General features: G+C 49.9%; 1 protein-coding gene across 4 annotated transcripts; it reads left to right on the top strand.

Annotated features, from left to right (window-relative positions):
- The first annotated feature begins 6,594 nt into the window (after positions 1–6,594).
- Positions 6,595–17,001, top strand: DRD2 (dopamine receptor D2). 4 transcript variants are annotated; one of them, XM_068171992.1, is made up of 7 exons: positions 6,595–6,867; positions 10,076–10,185; positions 10,619–10,755; positions 11,580–11,770; positions 12,844–12,930; positions 13,711–13,900; positions 14,403–17,001. In XM_068171992.1, the coding sequence occupies exons 1-7, from the start codon at positions 6,595–6,597 to the stop codon at positions 14,594–14,596; spliced, it is 1,182 nt and encodes a 393-aa protein (XP_068028093.1). In that variant the 3' UTR covers positions 14,597–17,001. The 4 variants fall into 4 exon arrangements, with proteins under 4 accessions (XP_068028093.1, XP_068028091.1, XP_068028095.1 ...); XM_068171990.1 differs by having other exon boundaries at positions 13,561–13,900; XM_068171994.1 differs by lacking the exon at positions 12,844–12,930.
- The last annotated feature ends 5,074 nt before the right edge of the window (positions 17,002–22,075 follow it).

Below are 22,075 nucleotides of genomic sequence, written 5' to 3'. Positions count from 1 at the left end.
GACATCCTTCTGCAGAGGGGCCAGCCTGGATTTCAACTGCCAGGACAGGAGCACAGTCCTGGGGAAGGTTCTGGTCCATCACAGGGATGAAGGACAAGTGCTCTGGGGAAAAACTTCTTCCCTTTCCTTCCTGTGACACAAATTCAAACTTAGGCAAAAATTCCATAGGGAAAGAGGGATGATTGAAGGAGCAACACCACAAATGGAGAACCAGGGTTAAAACCAGGGCTCAGCCTTGAAATCCTGGAGTCACCAGGCGCTGGGATTGTCCTGCCACCCTCTCCCAGAGGCAGGAAGCCCTCCCTGCATTCCAGAGGAGGAGCGGAGGGTCTCTGCTGCCTGGGAGGGGGTGAATCACAGCCTGGAATTGGTGCAGGGAGCTCTGAGCAATGTGATTGTCAGGCAGGGAAGTGCTGGGAGCAGAAAATATCGTGGCATCAGCAAGAACAGCTGGCGTGGGTGACTCAGAGGCCGCGGTGGCAGCGGGGTGCTGTCATCCACAGAGCCCCGCTCAGAGCTCTGCTGAACAGGAGGGAAAACTGGGATTAGGTGCTCAGGGGGGGACGCGTGAACACTTTCTAGCAAAAGCATCCAATGAGGTAATATGCAAAAGCAGGGATGTTTCTGAATCAGAAGTGAGCAATAGCTGCAATGAATGCACCCTTGATGTCTTGGATAGCGAAGGATCAGGGGAACGGGGAGCCAGGAGAAAGGCAGAGCAGGAAGATTTTCAAGAGGCTTTCGGACGGGGCTGATGGCAGAACTGTTGGCTTGATAGGTATGAAGGCTGCAATGTTGAAATTGGAACTCAGCCCCCTGAAAGCCCCAGCCTGGGCAGGATTTTTGTCTCTAATTCTGTCCCTGTGGGTGCAGAGGTGGCCAAACCTCTTGCTCAGGAAACGTGCTGGCTCCTGGAGACCAGAGAGGGCCCGGGGGGTGTGGAGAGCAGAGCTGTGCCTCCTCCAAGACTGTGCTCAGAAGTGCTCAGGTGTAATTACTGCCCTCAGTCACGGCTGTCACCTCCCCTGTCACCTCCGAGCCCGGGGGAGTCGCGTTTATTTAAAGCCACCAGGACTCTGCTGGGTGACTTCTGTGCCAGCTGCTCCTGCAGGAGCCCAGGGCAGGCATGGGGATTTCCAGCAGCATCAGCAGCGCTCTCAGGTCAAGGCAGCATTCACAATATTTCCCTCATTCCTTTCCTCCTCCTCCTCAGTGCCTGCAGACGCTGTCCCCTGAGCAGAAATGGATAGGAAAAGGTTCTCACTCAGTGCCAGCTGTTCCACACCTTCCCTGCTCTCCAGGGAGCCACGACCAGCAATCCGCAGCAATTCTGGGCTTGCATGCAAAATAAAAAATAGTGAAACGACTCCAGGAGATCTTTTTTTTTGCCCCCCATAAAACACCTGAACAGGGAAACAAAGCAGCTCCTCAAACACATTTCCCCCCTTCCCTTTTCTTCCACCTTCTCTCTACTCCAAAGAAATGATGTTATTTCCTTTGACTGGAACATCTCTGTTGCATTCTCAGCGGAGCCCAGCAAACATCTTGAGGACAGAAAGGATGTCAGTTTGACAGCTTCCTATGGCCCATTGATTCCGAAATTCCAGAGGGAAGCGACAGTATCCAGGGAGGCAGTGTTCTGTGCAAATTCCACTTAGACCCTGATTTCTGTGCAAAGCCTTTGGAGAGGCTCTGCCTGTGACTGAACTGATGGGCACCTCTGGGCAGCAGCAATGAGCAGGAAATGTCCATCTGGCAGCACCTGCAGGCCAAATGCCTTGGGGACAGCAGGTGGAGGCTGTGCTGAGGCTGCTGTGGGACATGTCCCTCAGGGGTGCTGTCACTGGTGGCTTTGGCTGCTCTTTCCCTCTTGGGTGCACGCTGAGTTAGGCCCCAGAATGGTGTCTGGAGTCCAGAGGAAAGCTTGGGCCCTGAAATCTCACCCTGAGCTCCAGATTTTATCTTAAATGGCTCATGTTTGAGGCAAAACCTTAGGGGGTTCCATGCAGGAGCAAAGGCTGGCTGAAGTTTTGGTGGCAGCGCCTGGCCCTCCTCAGGATCAGCCCTGCCAGGATTTTATTCCTGGAAGGGTTTGCAAACAGAGTGGAAACCAAAAGGAGAGTTACACCTTTGCTGTTTCTGAGAGCGAAAGGGCTCCAGCTCCTGCCAGAGACACGAAGGGTTTCGCTGGGTCGTGAACATGCCACTTTTGCGCTCTCGCGCTCTCCGCCACAATTGTGATTACAGTTGTGATTAGATGATCCATCACCAGGAGCCACGGAGAAATATTGGCACGGCAAACAACCATTTGTCAGTTTGCTCTCTGGAAAAGAACGGGGAGCTGACGGCAGAGGAGGGCGAACCTCTGGCTCTGCACTCCAGCCCCTCTCCTGGCTGCCTTCTCCCTGGGCATTCCAGCAGATCCCTCCTGCTGCAATACACACTGATGAGACTCTTGATTTTTTTAGGCAGAAAAGCTGAAGCTTTATTGTAAAACTTATATTTTTATAGGGATATCAGAAGGAACTGTGTTAAATCTAATTGGTTAATCTTTTTTTTTTTTGCTACTTAATTTATTGGCTAGGAAATGTCTGTGTGTGTACATGTTAAGACTTTTTCTTTACTTAGGTGTTTGCTTTTTTTTTTTTTTTTGCAGATTCTTATGTGAAAGACTTTTTGTTTTTAGAGGCGTGAACAGTTTTCTTACTAGAATAGATTGTTGTGTTAACTGATTTTTATTTTCATTATTCTTTTACATGGGAACTTACAAGCTAGCTGCTAGCTTAGCCAGAGTAGCAGGGCTTAAACAATATTTTATATATTATATATTTTATATATTATATATTTTATATATTATATATTTTATATATTATACATTCTATATATTATATATATTATACATCTAATATATTTTATATATAATATACAATATATAATATATAATATAATATAATATAATATAATATAATATAATATAATATAATGTAATATAAATAATAGAATAATATTAACATAGCATAACATACATTTTATATTTATATATTGTACAGATATTTATATATTTTAAATATTTTATATTTTATATATAAAGCCTTATATAGTTTATAAGGCTTTTTTGGTAAGGTACTAGTTACATGTCACACCCTGCAGCTGCTGCAAATCTGCTCCCAGTGAGGTTTTGCTGGAGCAGGGAGGGCGACGAGGGGGATGAGCAGCAGGGATGAGCTGCTGCACTGCTGCCATCACACACGAGGCTGCAACCTTGCAGCCCTGTCCTGCCCTTGACCCTGCAGCAAATCCAGGTCTGGATTAGCTCAGCCACCCTGGAAATCTGTGGGGTGGGAATTAGAGTGGCTTTGCTGCCCTTAATTCTCAAGGGAATTTGTTCCTCTCTGGGCTCTTTCTCCCTCAGACCAAGGCTCTGTTTTTCCTCTGTAGAGGAACCTCAACGAGGCCAGAGCCAGGTGCTCTTCGTGCCTTTTCCCTGTGGTTTTTGATCCCTTCCCTCTCCCTTTTCCCCAGGAAAACACAGCTTTTGGGCAAGGGCAGGGAAAAGCCCTCCCTTTTGCAGCCAGCTCTTTAAGTGCTTCTTCTTTCTTCTTTCTTTCCTCTTTTTGAGGAACTGTCAGCGCTAAAATCAAAATTGCTCCTCAAAGCAGGACTGAGACTCACAAAACACCTTAATGGCCACCAAGAATGCTTCCAAATGCTGCCAGTGCTGGGGCTGGAAAGAGGAAAAGAAGGTTGCTTTTAGGACTGAAAACTCAAACTTGCCACAGCTGGGAATTTACAGAGTTGTCCATGTAATTGCAGTTTGTACCACGAGGATGTGTACTGGGTACAGCCCTTAATTGTGTGATCACACAGTTTTAATTTCTAGGTTTTGGTGTTTAAGTTTCCCTATTTCATGCAAAATATTTGGAACTTCTCTCCTGTTTCATTTTCCCAAATTAAAGCTTTTTTTTTTTTTAATAGAAACACCAAATCTTTTCCTTTGTACAACATTCAAACATTAACTTTTAACTTTCCCCATGACGCATATAAAGACAAAAATTATTACTGTGAAAGTAGTTCTATTTAAAGAAAAAAAAAAAATCTTGAGGAAGACAGAGAAGGAAATGAAAGGAAATTTTGATTACTTTATCCAGGGATTTTTACACACTCCCTAAGCACCATTGAGTAAATTCCTGATGAATGGACACAAGAGATGAGCTATAAATGACTCCTCCAACTCCAGCAGGGAGCTGGAACAGCCTGGAAAGCTGAGCCCATCTCCCTGTCTCTGGCCTTTCCTTTTTAAAGCCAATTTCCTTCCTGCAGTCAGAGCTCAGAAAAATCCAGCACAGGATCAAGGGGCTGATCCTGCCCATCTCAAACCCTTCTAAACCTCAAAGACACTTCTCCACGTCCCTGTTTTTTTTTAATTTTTTTTTTGTCCCACCCTGCATTTTCTGCATGGTTCTGCCTCCTCGAGATAGTTTTGCATTATGAAAGGGCAACAGGAGAGGAGAAAAAACTGTTGCTGTATTTAGCATTGATTTTTCCCCTTCACTCTGAGTCACAGAAGCTAACATTTAATTAATTTCTGACACTTTGACAGCTCCTAAGAAGACATTTGTAGAGCTATCAAGTGCTGCTGATAGCACTGTCAGACAGACACTTTTTGAATTATCAGCTATTAAGGACCCATATGCAACAAATTTCCAAGGATTATTATCCAAATTGTTCTCTGAATGAGAAAAGCACACAAAAGCTCAGTGAAACATAAAGAAACCATTGTTCCCAGGTGAATTTGATATTTGCAAATGTTTTGCTATTTTGATCACTTACGTGGTTTAATAAATCGAAGTCACTTTGTCTTTTATGAAGGAAATTAAGTGGCCTTGGTTTGGGGTGTCTGAGAGCAGGGCCAGATTTCCCAGTGTGGTCTTTGTGGAGATGCAGCTTGGGAAACATGGAATATTTGATCCTAGGAAGGGCTGAGCAGGGAATGAGGCCGCAGAAACGTGGAACTGTGTAGGTGGGAACAGCCCAGCCAAGCCAGCACCACCACCACCACTGAAGCTCGGCCCCAGGAGCCACATCCACAGGGGTTTGGGCACTTCCAGGGATGGTGACTCCACCACTGCCCTGTTCCAGTGCCTGGCTACTCTTTCCATGGATTTTTTTCCCCCATAATACCCAACACAAACCTCCCCTGGCACAACTTGAGGCCTCTGGGAAAGGCTCAGGAGCTCCCAGCCAGGTGTTGGCATTTCCAGCTCTGCCTGCACCACTGGCTGGGTTATGGAGAGGTCAGGAATGATTTATAAACGGAGGGGATTCTCAGATTCGAGCCCAGATTGCTTCTGCTGGGTGGAAATCCCTTCTCTATGTGGGACTCAGATGTGGTGTGGGGATATCCATCGTTACAGCCCTGCCCTGGCAGCTCTGCAGTGAACCCCATGACCAGGAGCTCAGGTATCCTCCCCACCTTTCCCAGGAGCCAAATGTCCTGCAAGTCTCACTGCAAACATGGAATTTACATTTCATGACCTGGCACCAGAGAGAGACCCCAGAACAGCAACACCCAGAGCTCCCCTCCACACTCCACATCCTCCTTGAGCTTTGCTTGTTCACCTCCCTCAGCACAGAGGAGCTTTTTGTTGTCTGAATTTCAAGTTAATGACACACAAACCTCTGTCCCAGCAGCTGAATTTCTTTAGGGCAATGTGACAGCACAGAGAGACAGAAAAAGTCCAGGAGCCACTCACTCAGTGGGTAAAACTCAGTGGGTAAAACAAGCACCAGAGCTCCCACAGGTTTTAGGGAGCTCCACTGGAATCCCATGATTTTTTTATATTTTACCTCTGGATGAGTGCACAGCTCATGGCCATTGGCCAGGGAATGGTGGGGGGAGTTGCTGTGGTGATAAGATTTTCCAAGGAAAAGCAGGAAAACCATGTTCCCAGTGCCAGGAGCTGCTGAGGGCTGTGGGGTGGCAGGAGTGCTGTCCCCACCATGTCCCCTTCACTGTCACCTCACTGGGGCAATGGCAGAGGCAGCACAGCCCAGCCCTGACTGCAAAAGCTGCTGCTGTCAAGTTCCATCATTGTCACTATTCAGGTCTTGGGGTTAAAAATTTATTTATTTCACTGCTGGAGGAAAAAAAAACATATAAGGAAAAGATAAAAAAAAAAAAAAAAAAAAGGAATACAGCCCAAAGCCCCACAAAGCACACGGAAAATAAACAAAGTGGGTCATGGCACTTGTGCCCTGAACTGTGCACACCTAACAGGGAGCAGGGAATGGCAGGGGACAAAACATCCCAGGCACTCTGCTTACCCAGCTGTAACACAGAGTAACTGACACAGAAACCTGGGGCTGAGCTGGCAGGGAAAACCAGCTTCTGGAATCCCTGCCTGGGTCAGTAGTTCTGCATCCATTTCCAGCCAAAGGTTTCACCAGGGCAGGGCGAACAGGCTCCAGGGAACGCCACGAGCGAGGCAGCAGAATCCTGATTTTTTTTTTCCATTTTCATTTTCCACGCTGACCCAACGGCCTCTCCGACACCTCTGCGGCAGGGTGGAGCTGGCAGCTGGCACTTGGAGCCCCATGGATCCCCTCAACCTCTCGTGGTACGACGGGGACAGGAACTGGAGCAGGGCCCTGAACGCGTCGGACGCGGCGCAGAAGCCGCACTACAACTACTACGCCGTGCTGCTCGCCCTCCTCATCTTCATCATCGTCTTTGGCAACGTCCTGGTGTGCATGGCAGTGTCCAGGGAGAGAGCCCTGCAGACCACCACCAACTACCTGATCGTCAGCCTGGCCGTGGCTGACCTGCTGGTGGCCACGCTGTGCATGCCCTGGGTGGTCTACATGGAGGTAAGGGCTCAGAGTTCCTGGCTTGAGGAAGGATGGTGTGAAAAACGCCAATCACTTGGTTTTAGAAATTTTTAAAAGTTTAATAATAATAATAATAAAATGGTTATTAAAACGGTAATACAATTAGAGTAATCAAAATTTAGAGTTAGGACAATTACAAGGCAATAAAAAGCAAAGAATTACGGATGTCCGGATGCTTTCGGGCACTTAAGCCAGGACAAGCATGGTTTGTGAGCAAAGGAATCACCCTTAAAACAACAGCTTGTTGCATATTCATATACACTTCATGGTTATGCACACATTCTATTTAAAACAAGAAACTCTGTCTGTTGTATGTCAACTGCTTCTTTTAATCCCCACGGCGTCTTCGAGCCTGAGCAAGGCCTGAAGAAATTAGCTTCTTCTGATAAGAAAACCATAAATTCCTCTTCTCTGGAAGATTTAGGTGTCCTGTGACTGTTATCTCGAAGCCAGTATCTCCTTCCTTAAAAAAACCCCACATACATAGTTTCTATTTTAACCATTAAAGCTTCATTTTAACTACAAAACTACATTTACCACACTATTAAAAATGTTAATACAGCACTTCTAATCAATATAACATAATACATATAGTATTCAATTTAATATTTGCAAAAAGCCAATTATAAAATATGCATTTTTCACAATGGGGAGGGTTTAGCAGCCTGGGAATCAGCCTCCTGAATTCCCTCACAAGTGTTTTACATGCCCTAAATAGAGAGTTTTTTCGTTCCCTGAAGTGCAGGCTTTTTTTTCATTCCTGAAATTGTTGGATTTTTTTTTTTTTTTTTTCTGTTCCTGATATTGCATTTTGTTCCTGAAATTGTAGCTTTTTCATTCCCGAAATTGCCACTTTTTTCCAGGTGGTGGATGGGAGAGCAGGTAGCTTGAAACCCCACTGCTGCTCAGAGGACTAAATGATAGCCCAATTGCGCCAGAAATTCGGGGCCAAGAGAGAAAGGACCCCAATTTTGTGTTCAGAACTCCACCGTGGGTATCACACTGAAACCACATGAAATTTGTGGAGGTGGAAGGGACCCACAAGGATCATTGAATCCAGCAATCCAAAAAAAAAAAAAAAAAAGCAATCAAGGCCCTGTTTCTGAAGGGCTGCAGGAAGGCAATTGTAGAAGCAGGATGGGAATCCACAGATTTTATGCCACAATATAGGGGGGGAAAAAATCACTTTTCACATCTCAACCTTCAGCACAAAACCATCCTGAGTTTCCAGTCAATTTCCAGGCACTCACTTAGGGAGGGAATGATAGCCCAGGCAGCAGAGCAGGGGAAGGAGCCAGCATCAACGAGCCCATTAAATCCTGATGCAAAGCAAAACAAACCCACTGACGTGGCACGGGCTGTGAGAGAGCACAGTGCTAATTATCACTCGAGTTAATGATTGTTTTCATGGCACTGGAGAACGCAGAGCCTCTGCCGAAGCTCCTGAAGGTGGCCACAGGCTGGTGGGAGGCAGGCACTGCCTCTGGGACTTCCATCTCCTTCTGTTCTCTTCCTCTCTCTTCCACCCATTTGAAGCAGAGGCTGATGCTGGGAGAAGTTCCCGCTCCCTCAGGTCCAGCCAGAAGAATCTCTCAGACCCTTTTTAATTTTAAGGCAGAAGAATAAACCACAAATAATGCAAAATTCTCCCCCTCTTCTGGGCTCACGTGCAGGGGCTGGTCAGGAGCCACAGCTGCCTTCATCTTCCAGCTGGGGCAATTCTCTCAAGGTTTTGTGTCACAAGCTTGGCCGAAAACCCACAATCAAAATGAAGCACTTGAAAAAAACCCAGCCTTGGTGCAAACAGATCTTTTACCCTCAAATTTTGGAGGTTTCTCCAACACAAATGAAAACACCAAGAGAAAGAACTGCTGCAGTTCCCAGCTTCCCCCAAACCGTGCCCTCAGGAAATTGGTTTTACAGAGGTTTGGATCTGGCTGGAAACCTTTGCCTTTGGGCAAATTCTCCTCAAAGTTCCTGATGTAACTGTCTCTTAAGTGCTTTTTTAATCACTGAGTGTTCATCTGTCACTCAGGCTTCAATGCAGTCATTCTTCCTTCTTTATGCTGCCTATGGTTATGTATATCAGAGCAGAAATAACTGAAGAATAGATATCTTATTCATTCTATTTTCAAATGCAGTAGGGCTCTATTTTTGTTAGAGGGAAATATACTTTTTTTTTCATCACATGTCAAACACAGCAGTCCGAATAATTGCTATTAAACTTAATTGGCAAAGTTCAGCTTCAACAGCAAGAGAAGTGAAGAGAAAAAAGGCTACTGGTGCCTGGAAGTGTTATCATTAGTTCTTTGTCTTTAGCACATCGTGTGGAGTGTTAAAGGCTTTTCACTCGGAATTAAACTCATTTTGTTCACCAAAAAAAAAAAAAAACCCGATAAAGGTGAGGAATGCCTAGCCAGATTTTTTAAACTAAGAAATGAAAGGAAGCTCTTGCTTGTCTGCTGCTGACCTTTGCTGGGTGTAATTGGAAAAATTGTCTGGGAAAAAGCTGTAAGTAAAATCAGAGGTGCTTGGGAATTAAAATGAATGTATTTCCTTCCTCATTCTGCCTTGAAATGCTTCAGGGAGCTGTTTGAGCTCCTTTATCTCCCCTTGTGAGTTGGAGGAGCCTTGTGCTCCCTGGTGGCACTGGAATGTGAGCCCAGGTTTGTGCTGGGGCTGCCCAAGGCCACCGAGAGCAGCAGGGAGGAGCCACAGCAGCCCCGGGGCAATGGCTGGGAAGGGGCAGAGCTCTGCCTTTGACCCAGCACAGCCCCAACCACCCACCAGCCTCTCCAACTGGTGCCAAACTCTCTTTTTGTGCCCTACCCGCAGCCCAGCCCCAGGGAACTGCTCACCAGCTCCAGGGATTGCTCACTAGCCCCAGGGATTGCTTACTAGCCCCAGGGATTGGACACTAGCCCCAAGGAATTGCTTGCTAGCCCCAAGGAATTGCTCACTAGCCCCAAGGATTGCTCACTAACCCCAGGGAACTGCTCACCAGCCCCAAGGAATTGCTCACTAGCCCCAAGGAATTGCTCACTAGCCCCAGGGATTGCTCACTAGCCCCAGGGGATTGCTCACTAGCCCCAGGGAACTGCTCACCAGCCCCAGGGAACTGCTCACCAGCTCCAGGGTTTGGTCACTAGCCCCAGGGTTTGCTCACTAGCCCATTCTCTCTTTGCAGGTGGTTGGGGAGTGGCGGTTCAGCCGCATCCACTGCGATATCTTTGTCACCCTGGATGTCATGATGTGCACTGCCAGCATCCTCAACCTCTGTGCCATCAGCATTGACAGGTGAGGGCTCTGTACCACCAGGCTGTGCCAGACCCAGCCTGGCAAGTCCCAGCCACCTCTGGGTGGCCACATTTACCTGGGACTCAGAGGCTGGAAAACGGTGGGAGTTTTTTGAAGAGTAGCTTGGAGGATCTCGATGAGCTGCGAGCAGGGAATTGTGTCGGGGGCACAGCAAGGCTGCTGCTGGGAGTGCAGATGGAATTGCCTCCGTGTTCCCATGGCTTTGGCCCCTCTCTCTGTATTCCGGGATGTGCAGCGGGCGTTGGTGGGAGGGGTGGAAGGACAAGGCCGTGCTGAGCTGACCCAGCCTCACCTCATCCCTCCTGGTGTGGCTGCAGCCACCACCCTGGGACACGGTGAGCTGTGCTTGCTGGGCAGGAGCTGGCAGCCCTGGCCCTGGGGTGACAGCAGCCTGGGGGGGTGTCCCCTGCAGGTACACGGCCGTGGCCATGCCCATGCTCTACAACACCCGCTACAGCTCCAAGCGCAGGGTCACCGTCATGATCGCCGTGGTCTGGGTGCTCTCCTTTGCCATCTCCTGCCCGCTCCTCTTCGGCCTCAACAACACAGGTGAGGGCTCTGCCACCTGCAGCTGGCTCCTGCTGTCCTCCTGGGTCCCCAGACAGGCAGGAATAAAGGTGGGATCAGGTCTGAGGTGTACTGGAGATGTTCTCTCCCTCTGCCACCTGCAGCTGGCTCCTGCTGTCCTCCTGGGTCCCCAGACAGGCAGGAATAAAGGTGGGATCAGGTCTGAGGTGTACTGGAGATGTTCTCTCCCTCTGCCACCTGCAGCTGGCTCCTGCTGTCCTCCTGGGTCCCCAGACAGGCAGGAATAAAGGTGGGATCAGGTCTGAGGTGTACTGGAGATGTTCTCTCCCTCTGCCACCTGCAGCTGGCTCCTGCTGTCCTCCTGGGTCCCCAGACAGGCAGGAATAAAGGTGGGATCAGGTCTGAGGTGTATTGGAGGTGTTCCCTCCCTCTGCCACCCCTCACTATTTGCAGGCTGATTCTGGGTGTGGTTCATCTCCAGCTGTTCCAGAGCAGGGTTTCAGACTCACCAGAGCTGAGGTGATGTAGAAGTTCACACAACACCAATCCATGTTACCTTAACATTTGTCCACTACAAATTCAAAATCCTTCTTCTATTAAAACACACAAAGAGGAAAGCCATGGGACAAAACCTTCCCTAAGGCAGGAGAGAAAAGCACTGGCAGTTCAGGCAGCAGTTTCCTGGGAACACTGGGTTGGATACAGCAGGGGATCAGCAGTCCTTAGGTGCAAGGCAAGGAGCAGCCAGGAATTTCGGGGTGATGTGACTCCCTACAGCCCGAGGGGAGCCGGCACGGTGACCCCCCTCAGCGGGGACAACAATCCTGAATGCTCTTCTCTTCCAGATGAGAAGGAGTGCATCATTGGCAACCCTGCCTTCGTGGTGTACTCCTCCATCGTGTCCTTCTACGTGCCCTTCATCGTCACCCTGCTGGTGTACGTGCAGATCTACATCGTGCTGCGGCGGCGCAGGAAGCGCGTCAGCACCAAGCGCAGCAGCCACGTGCTGGATTCGGACACGCAGGCCCCCCTGAAGGTACACAGCCTCTGCATGCTCCCCCTGCCCTGCTCCTCCTGCCCCACACCACCCCGCCTGGGCCAAAGCGCCGGCTCCCAAAGGCGGGTGTTGTGGTCAGTTTGGGGTCCCAGCTGCGCAGCCTGGGTTCCCAGCTCGCTGGCTGGGGCTCCTCGGGCCTCCCTGGATCTCAGGGGTGTTCCAGCAGCAGATCTGCACCAGGAGCTGCTGCATGAACCCCAAGCATTGCCTTGGGCTGGGCTGGGGTAGCCAAGAACAGAGGCTGCACCGTTGTCTGAGTCAGTCCTGCAGAATCACAGACTCAAGGAATGGTTTGGGTCAGGAGGCACATTAAAGCCCATGGCAGGGACACCTTCCACTAGCCCACTTGGCTCCAAGCCCCATCCGACTTGGCCTTGGACACTCCCAGGGATGGGGGAGCCACAGATTCTCTGGGCACCCTGTGCCAAGGCCTCCCCACCTCACAGGGAGGAATTTCTCCCTAATATCCAATCTAAACCCACCCTCCTTCGTTTAAGGCCATTCCCTTGTGCTCTACCACTCCAAGCCCCTCTCCAGCTCTCCTGGAACCCCCCTTTAGGTGCTGTCAGGTGTCCCCAAAGCTCGGTGGCAATGCCTGGGGTGCACAGCCCCTCTCTGGGAAGGACAGCTCTGCAGGGATCAGCCTCTCCCTGCAGGAGCTGCGTGTGAGGGAGCCCAGCTGGGCGGGCTGGCTGTGAATCCACTTGTCAAAACACGGCTCTGGCAGCACAGCAGCACAGCCAGGGGTCGTGCAAACCCAGAGGCTCCAGCTCCAAACGGTGCTGCCTGCAGAGGAGGCAGCCAGACACAGACACACAAACACAGCAGAGCTTCGTGGCCTCCTCCCTCTGGTGAACAGCACAGGGGGCAGCAGCCTCCATCCCTGCTCCTCCACGGCAGTTTTCCATCCACTTCTCCATCCTGCTCGGCACCTCAGCCGCGCTGATGAATTCCTGATTCATTCCTTTCTATTCCCACGTGCCTCCCTTACCAGCTTCCCTTCCCAACCCCTCTCTGCCTGTGTAACCTCTGAGCTGGTGCTTGCCCCTTAGGACAAATGCACTCATCCAGAAGACGTCAAGCTCTGCACAGTTATTGTGAAGTCCAATGGGAGCTTCCAAGTTAATAAGCGCAAAGTGGTGAGTGTTAAAGAGAAGTGGGAGCTTTCCAGAGCCTTCAGCCTTCCCCTTCTCCCTCAGGACATGAGGTTAATTTATGTAGGGTGGGAGAAAAATAAACCTAAGAGCAAAGGTTACCATTCAATCTCGAAATTTAAATAGTCTTCCCATTCCTTGGAGTGAAGCAGGGGGTTTAAGCTCACAGAGCTCACAAAGCCAGATTAAGCTCACCGAAAGATCAGCTCTAAAAGCCACGGCATTTGAACATTTTTGTGCCTTTGATTTCCTTCTCCTCTCTGTTATTTAAATCTTGGACTGCATTGGCTTTGTTGGATTTTGGTTGTTGATTCCATTTTTATTTATTTGCATTCTGAAAACCTGAGTAAAATCTGTAGAGAGGGGAGACAGCGTCTCCCTCATTTCTGAGCCTCTTTGTGCCAAAAGGGAGAATCCTCCAGTGCAGCTCTGTCAATCCCATCTGCCCAGAATATCCAAACACAGCACAGCCCTTTCTCCAGGCGCCACGCAGGGAGGGAGAAGAGGGATTCACTGTTCTCCAGCATCATCCAGCTTCACTCTGTAAGGAATGTTCGTTGCTCCTCTCTGTGTATTTACCTGTCATTATGTTGTGGACATTTGATTCTTGTCCAGGAGGCAGAGAGTCACATAGAAGAGATGGAAATGGAGATGGTGTCCAGTACCAGTCCCCCTGAGAAAACGGCCCTCAAACCCACAGCACCAAGTAACCACCAGTTGATTGTGCCAGTTGCTTCTAATCGGGGCAACAACTCTACCCTGCAGGCACCCCTGAGCAGCCCTGGGAAGGTGGAGAAGAATGGCCATGCCAAAGAATCCCACCACACAGCCAAGGTCTTCGAGATCCACTCCCTGCCCAACGGCAAGACGAGGAACTTGCTCAAGGCCGTGATCAGGAGGAAACTGTCCCAGCAGAAGGAGAAGAAAGCCACCCAGATGCTGGCCATCGTGCTCGGTGAGAGCGTGCCCTGCCTGCCCTGGGGTCCCTGCAGAAATCCCAGTCCCCGTGTCCCGTGCAGGCCGATTTTCCAGCCCCCCTCAGAACTCAGTTCCCTTCATGCATTAGAGGATAGCAGGCAAAGGGCTGCCCATGGGAGGGGTCCCTCCTCCCCAGCTGGCAGTGCTGCACTAAGGGTGCCCAAAGCTGCCCCTCTCGGGGGCATCTGAGCCCCCAAAACCAGGGAAGAGCTCCTGGGCTTTCTGGAGCAAAAGGCAGCAGAGCTCAGCAGAGCTGGCACCTCTGAAGGGCAGAGTGTCTGCTGTGCCCGGGCTCATGCCTCGGGCAGAGGAGTTCTTTAGTACCAGGGCAGAACGCAGACCAGGACACTGAGCACACAAAGCTCATTCCTCTGGGAAATGCATTCCCCTTCTACCAAAGAGAACCTTGCTGCTCTCCCAGCCCGAGAATCTGCCCAGCTCTCAGCAATCAAAACCCTCCTCTCTCCTTTTCCCCCTAGGTGTTTTCATCATCTGCTGGCTCCCCTTCTTCATCACTCACATCCTGAACATGCACTGCGACTGCAACATCCCGCCGGCCATGTACAGCGCCTTCACGTGGCTCGGCTATGTCAACAGCGCTGTCAACCCGATTATCTACACCACCTTCAACATCGAGTTTCGCAAGGCTTTCATGAAGATCCTCCACTGCTAAAACTCACAAACAGCACCCGCATTTTTTTAGGGACGGAGGGGGAAGAGGAAGCGATGCCATTCATGCACGGCGGGGCAGCCGGGGAGGGGGCTGGAGCTCTTGAGCGGGGCACCGCTCGGTGCCCGAGCGCCTCGTGGGGATGGAAAGAGGTGGGAGGGTCTCTCACCCCGCTGGGTGACCTCTGGACCGGTCCCAAGGGCGCTTTTCAGAGCCATCCTCACACTGTGTTGGAAGTGGAAGTGCAAGAATCGAGGCGCTCTCGCTCGGTTCTCGCCCGTGGCCGCCCGGCCTGGAGTGCACTGGACACAGAGTGGCCACGGGGCCACCAGGAGGTAGCGCTGGGTCAGCGGCACAACTCTCACCAAAGACAAGGCCATCCTTCCCGCTTGGCAGCAGGAGCCAGACAGGGCCTCTGGATCTCCGTGCAATAGCTTTGCCTTCACCTCGAGCTGACTCACCCGGTGTTTAACTGCTGAAGCCTTCAGAAATTACATAAAAACCAACCCAAAAAACTTTCAGAGGTCCCCAGGTGGGTCGAGAAGGTTCTGCCACCCACAGACCCTGCAGCAGTGTGAGCCTACAAGCCATGGGTAGGAGGGGGCATCAGTCTCACGTCAAACCATCAGTGTAAATAGCAATGAATAGGATGGATTTTGGAGCCCCAAGCCAAAAAAAAAAAAGAGATGGAGAGAGAAATTCGAGGAGTGGAACCTTGTCTTGCATGGTGTACATCCAACAGGACCCCCTCGTCTCCCATCAGCGATTTCTGCCCACCAGCAGCTCATCTCCAGGCTCTGCCCAGGGTGACAGCAGGGGAGGGGTGGCAGCATGGTGAATGTACAGACACGAGGACACTGTGCCCGGGGAGGCACCCTGAGCACCCAGCCAGGCCAGGGCTGGTTCTTCTCACCTAAATCAGGGGTCCCAAGGAGCACCTCGGCTCTGATTTGCCTCTGTCTCTCCCCAGAGAGTGCAGAATAACATTGTGCCTAATTTAAATCAACAGTCAAGGAGATAAAACTGTGCATTTTGGAAAAAGCCAGAATAAAACCCCAAGAAAGCCCCTACCTGGACCAGCTCCTGTGTCCAAGCTGGACTCTGGAAAGGTCTGGATGTTTCCAGCATCCCTTACTCTCTGCTATCTATTTTTCCATGGGTTCTAGGAATGGAAATCCCATGAGAGCATCATTTCACCACGCTGAAGCTGGCACTGCCAAACCCACGCTCTACGTGCTATTTGTACTCAGTTCACATGATATTTTGCAATATCTCTGTAAATAAAACACAGCAAGGTGAATAAAACAACGTGGAATTAGGTCTGGCTAGAGGTTCCTGCAGGACGTGGAGCAGCAGAGGGTTGCAATAGCCATAAACAGGGGCAGACTCCCAGGGTGCAGTTTCCTGCTGTTTCTAAAGGAGTAAAAACACAATTGGGAGAGCAATAGAATCCCTTTTTTTTCTCTATGCAGTTCGTGGAATATTCACTCAGTTTCTGCTTCAGATGAGGTGAAGATCTGCCAAGGTTTCCTCTAATTCCCTGGATTTCCTGTATTGCTACCAGAGCACTCTCCTGTGCTGGTAGGATGTGTTCCAGCTCCGATTCAGGAAGAGATTACAGCAAGCAGCTCTAGCACGTAATCTCAGCTGTTTTCTGAAATTGAAGCAGCAGTCCCACCTTAATCCACAGGTTTCTGTTCCAAACCTGGCATTCCTGGAATGGGCTGGAATCCAGGGGTTTTGATTTTTCAGCCCACAGCCTTGTGTAACATTTGAACCTGGCTCTTCATAGCTAAAAATTGCAAAATTGGGAACGCCAGCTCGAGAGATCTCAGGCACACATGAGCTGTTCTTTCTTCCCCACAGTTTTAACCAAACCAATTCACTCAGTGATGGGAATCAACTCAGACTTGTACCCCGAAATTCACAGAATGATGCAAAGGCAGGAGGTTTTTGGGCACAAAAACAGCAACAAGCTACTGGTGTATTTTTTAATGTATTTACAAGCAGAAAGATCCATTTGACTTGGGGAATTAAGAGGTGGGGAGCCGGACAAAAATAGCAGATATTACATATATAGACAAAAAAGCATTAAAGCATTTGGAAGTTGCCATAGGTGATGTTTGCCCTGTACTAAAGCCTGGTGTGAGCCCTCAGGATAAGTGGAATAATAATATCCCTCAGGATAATGTGGATAATACCTTAACTTTGTGCCATAATTTTACTTTGTGTCCAGTTTTAACCCAAGGGAAATCCTCATCTCCAAGGCTGTGTACCTCCCTCCCAAATTTTTTTTCTGAATCTAGAAGCAGAACCTTATAGCTCAACCCACCTGAACCACTACCTGAAAAACTCTCCCAAAATGCCATGGAGGGAAAAAAGCTGCAGGAAAAGGCCTCGGTCCTTCATGTGGAGCAAAAATGGCCAGGCGTGATTTTCCCAGAGCTGCAATATTCGCTGTGAGGAATTACCTGCAGCCCACTGGTCATTCCCAAGACACTTTAAGCTGCTCCTTCCTAACGCTCCGGGCTAAACTGTGGGAATGTGAATATCCCCAGTGCCCTTGGGGAGGTGGCAGTGCCAGGTCTGGCCATCTCTGCAGCAGGTTTCCTTCCCCACAAAACTCCTGCACTTCCAGACAGCAAATAAAGCACTTTGAAACCCGGAACTGAGCCTTGGAGACAGCACCAAAACTCATCCTCGCCTCTGGCTTTCCAAGGAGTGGAGCAATGCCCAGAGCAAGGCCGGTGTGTGCTGGCACGAGGAGGGCAGTGGCTGGGTGGAAGCTGCTTGTAGGAGCTCCTCAGAGCCCATCCCGAGTCAGCTGCACCCCGAGGGACTCGGGGGCCTCTCGCCTCAGCTCTGAGCCTGGCAAATCCAGACCTCACTGCTCCTTCCACTCTGGAAAAAATAAACCTCTGCTTCCCCAAGGACTTCTGCTGGCAGGACATGCTGGTGATGGGAAGGGCACTGAGCTGGTTTTTAAAAACACCTTAACGAGAAGATTTCATTTCTTTGTTCCTCCAGAACTTCAGAGCCTTGCTCTAGCCCCTCTTTTGTGATTCATTATTTATAATTGAAGCTTTCCTTCTGCTTATTGAGTCTTCCTGATCCTGCTTTCCCTCCCTGTGATTCCCAGCTTGCTGAAGCCCTGGGTGGGGATCTCTGCACCCCCAAACAGGTTTGAATTAAAAGCCAGTGAATTCTGCCTGCACTGTATTTGCTGCTTGCCTGCTTGCTCCCACTTCACAGAACTGTTTATCTTCCTGGCTGAAGAATAAATTAACTCCAGTAGGTCTAACCAGCTTATCCAATCCTGCTGAAATAAAATTAAAAAAAAAAAAAAAAAAAAAAAAGGAAAACAGGAAAATAAAGCCACTACCTCTTGTGGTGAAAATCTCCAGTGGAACCGCGACTCCTCGGGAGTCAGGAATGTATAAAATGCCCATCACAGGTACATGTGACACCAACCAATGTCTTCATGCAGCACTGTAATTAAATAGAGACTTGCACAAGCCACCCTGATGTCGATCTGATTGTTTTGTTCTGGTCTCCACTCGAGGGCTCAGCTCCAGGGAGCTGTGGTTCTGCTGCAGAGCTCAAACACACGGAGGAAAAGCTGCCTTCACATGAGATTTGGCTTTTTTCTGACTTGCTTTTCAGACTACTTTCCTTTTTCCTCCCTTACCCCAGTCTATCCTTGAGAATCCTGGTGTTTGTCTTGCCAGCAGCCACGAGAATCAGACATGGGAAGGGAAAGAGGCAGAAAGGCACAGACAGAAAGGAAATGGTCTGAAATGTTTCCCAGACAGAGGTGGGCTGGGGAGGATGGGAGGAGGAAGGGGTGGAAGGCAGAGGTGCCCAGCTGAATTTATGCTGGACGACTTAATTGTTTTATTTTGGAATATTTTCATTTGTGTTTTATCAAGCTACATGCTCAGGTTTGGTGTTTGTGCAGGGGGACCCTCAGCCAGGGTTAATCGGCACTTTTAAAATAAAGATTATTTTCTTTATATAAAAAAATAAGAAAAAATAATACAAAGAAAATCCTATAAAATAAGAAAATAATACAAAGCATCTGTCCATCTCCAAGAACGAACAAGCTAAAATTTCAGTTCAATGGCATTTCACATCCAAAAGTCTGCTCAGTTTTGAGCCAACACAGAATAATCCCTGCCCCAAAGCCCTCAGTTTATGCAGGAACCAGAACCTCCAGAACTGCTGAGTTCAAATGAGGCTGAATTCTCCCTGTTGGATGATTCACCTCAGTGCCACCGTGACTGAGGGAAAACGAGGAGCTCCAGTGCCCCCTCCCCTCCCAAGCACACCCGAATAAACGATATTTTCAGATCCAACAGGACACACCAGGTTGTTTTCTGCCTGTCTGGCCTGAGCCTGGCAGGATCAAAGGCAGCTACTCTGAGGTTCACCCTTACAGCCAAATTTCATTTCTAAGCCTGTGGACAAAAGCCATTCACATCGGCCAAAAGAGATAAAAGGAATGACCTGCCCATCTCCTGGGGCATCTGAGTGAGTCCTGCTGCTCCAGGTGAGGCCTGACACATCCATGGGTGTGCTTTGTTCTGCACACCCAGGGGAAAAACAAAAAAAAGAGAGAAAACCAGTTACTCATCTTAAATTAACTCCCTGTCTTTAATCAGAGCTTCTTTTAATAATTCCAACTGCTCCCCCAAGTTTTTCTGACGATACCAGCCTGTCTGCTTCATAAAGAGCTTTTGACTCACAAATAACAACTTTCTTCGCCAAAGAAAGAGTGATCACAGTGGACTAAACATAATTAAGGCGTCATGAATAATTAACAGACCTAGAAATGCCTTTAAAGAGACTTAAGAAGCAAAGCAAAACCCTTTCAAAGGAGAGGAAAACATTGTGCCTCCCCAAGCTGCCATGCTGGGCCCGGGAAGAAGGAGTGGGCTAATGAGAGTGAGTGAGCACATTTATCCCGAGCTGCTCTGCCTCCCTGCTGCCATCCTCCCTGGCACGCAATCAACTGCAGCCCTGATGAGCCTGCCAGGGGCACTGCACCCCCAGCTCAGCTGCAGCATCGGTGCCAGGCTCGGGGAAGGAAGGGAGCAGCACAGGTTTGTCCTTGCCCTCGCTGAAAAGCGATTTTTCCCTGGTTTTGCCCAAGCCCCCGCCTGCCAGGGGAGTTGGTGGCACAAAGCAGGGGCACGAGGCGTGGCACAGCAGCAGAACAGGCACAAGTGCGCAGGAGGCTGGGGCAAATGCGCTCTGCAGGGGGATGGGGCTCAGCTGCTGCCCCTGCACTGGGGCAGATGGGGTAAATCAGCCCCCAGAGCTCCTGGCTGAGGGGGGATACACTCCTCTGTGTCTGCTGCCTTCGGCAGAGGTGCCTCTGGAATGCTGACTCTGCAGGAACAGGCTGCTTTCCTCCGCCAGGAGCCTTCATCCCCTCCCCTCCATCACCCCACACCCCATTCCAGAGAATTCCCTGCTGCCAGGGCAGCCCTGAGCCCCTCTGGGGCAATGCCAGAGCCCAGCTCCTTCTGGGGACAGGAGCTGCCTCACCTCTTCACCTGGAGCCTGGGAGCCTTGGGACGGGGAATTTTTAAGGATATGAAAGGTGAGCAATTCCTGACCACAGCCTGCCACATCAGCCTCTGCCCCTGACCTCAGGACAGAGCAGCCAGGCACCACCCAGACCCTTCTTCCCGTGGCTGATGCTGTGGGGTTTTAACGCTGCACACAGGGGGAAAAATAAACCAGCAGAATTCAACGGTCCTCATGGCTGCTTCTGCTCCCTATCTGTATCCAGCTGTTCCAGAAATCCTTCTGAACTGTGTGCAGGGCAGATGGAAAGGGCTCCAAACCTCACCTGGCAGAAAACCAGGTCATAACCTCAGCACTTGTCACTGCATCAAATGTTTTGTGACAACCATCGTTAATATTTATTTAACAGCGCAGCCACAAGGCTGTTTTTTTTTTTTTTTTTTTTTTTTAATTCAAGCTGTGTGAAAAAAGCAAGAAAAGCCCAAGCTGACATCAGCCAGAAATGTAATCTCATCTCCAAGTGCTAACAGCAACACAGAATCTCTGAGCAGCTCCTGAGTGTGAGTTCAGAGAGCTCTGTCAAATCACCAGCTGGAAAATGTACAAAGCTTCAGAGGGAAACCCAGGAGCTGCAAATCTGATTGAACAAGACAGGTTATGAGCTGGGAGCTCGTCTGTGTGAAGAAATGGGCAGTCAGTGCCAGTCTAAATAAATATGTACATCTCCCTCGGAACACCTCCCTCCCCCTGGGACAGCTCCCGTCAAACACAAAAGTGACTTTGATCTGGCATCCTTCTTGGAGTTTGCTGGGAAAAACCCCAGCAAGATGGCAAAGCAGCTGCCGTGGGTCGTGCAGAGGGACTGGGCAAGGGGGGCACTGTGCCCACAGCAGGGCCAGCTCTGGGCTGACAGGAATGTGTCTGGCGAGCTCTGGGAGGGGGGTGAGCCCACCCTGGATAAATCCACGGCACGAGACGATCCCATGGCATGAAACGGTGAGGATTCCGTGACATTAAAGAGCTGAGCTCCTGCCTCTGCCTCCCTCTGGGCCGTGGGCTGTGTTCCCTGCCAGGGAGAATGATGAATACGTGAGGCTTTGACCCAGAACTGAGCTGGGAGAATGATGAAAATGTGACCCAGAACTGAGCTGGGAGAATGATGAAAATGTGACCCAGAACTGAGCTGGGAGAATGATGAAAATGTGACCCAGAACTGAGCTGGGGATGGGCCCCAGAAGCCGGTCCCGCTGAGGGGGGCTGGGACAGGGACACGGGGGAAATGTGGGTGCCTCTGTGTCCCTGCACCCCCAGCTGGCACTGCCCTGCCCCACTGCCAGGGCAGGACAGGGGCTCGGCTTCTGGAGGCTGCAGCCAGCGCCAGTCACACCGAATTAACCTCGGGAACGCGGATTTATGACTGAGTTACCGAGGCTGGCAATTTGCTGCGCTGCAGTAATTGAGTTTGTGCCTGTTCCCAGCTGGTGGCAGATGCTCCGGGTCACATTCCTTCATCGTGTTTGCATTGAAATGCCCACCTGGAGCTGGCTGGCAGGGCAGGCCATGCAGGCAGGGGTTTGCTGGGCTCAGGTAGTGCCTGGTAACCGGTTTAGCTCTGCCTTTGTGTCTGAGCCCCCCTAGCAAAGGGAATATTCAGCTCCCTGGCAGTTCCAGGGTGTCTGGGAAGGAACATGTCTGATTGCCTTTGTGATAAACAAGCCCTAAATCACTTCAAAGCTGAGGCCAGAATCACTGGGGAAGATTACAGACAGTGTAATAGCAGGGACTCGAACGTGATTCAGAGATACCAGGGAAAATCACAGTAAATTCTACCTCCTTCTTAATTAAAAAAAAAAAAAAATCCCCCCCCCAAAAAAAAAAACCACCAAAAAAAGGCAGAAGGAAGTGTTCCATTTAAAGCCCCAAGCCTTGGGGAAAGCTGTCCCCCTGTGG

This window comes from Anomalospiza imberbis, chromosome 24 (assembly GCF_031753505.1).
Source record: "Anomalospiza imberbis isolate Cuckoo-Finch-1a 21T00152 chromosome 24, ASM3175350v1, whole genome shotgun sequence".
Taxonomy (NCBI): domain Eukaryota; kingdom Metazoa; phylum Chordata; class Aves; order Passeriformes; family Viduidae; genus Anomalospiza; species Anomalospiza imberbis.
The sequence above is the reverse complement of the archived record's forward strand: the minus strand, read 5'-3'. Positions and strand labels throughout refer to the sequence as shown.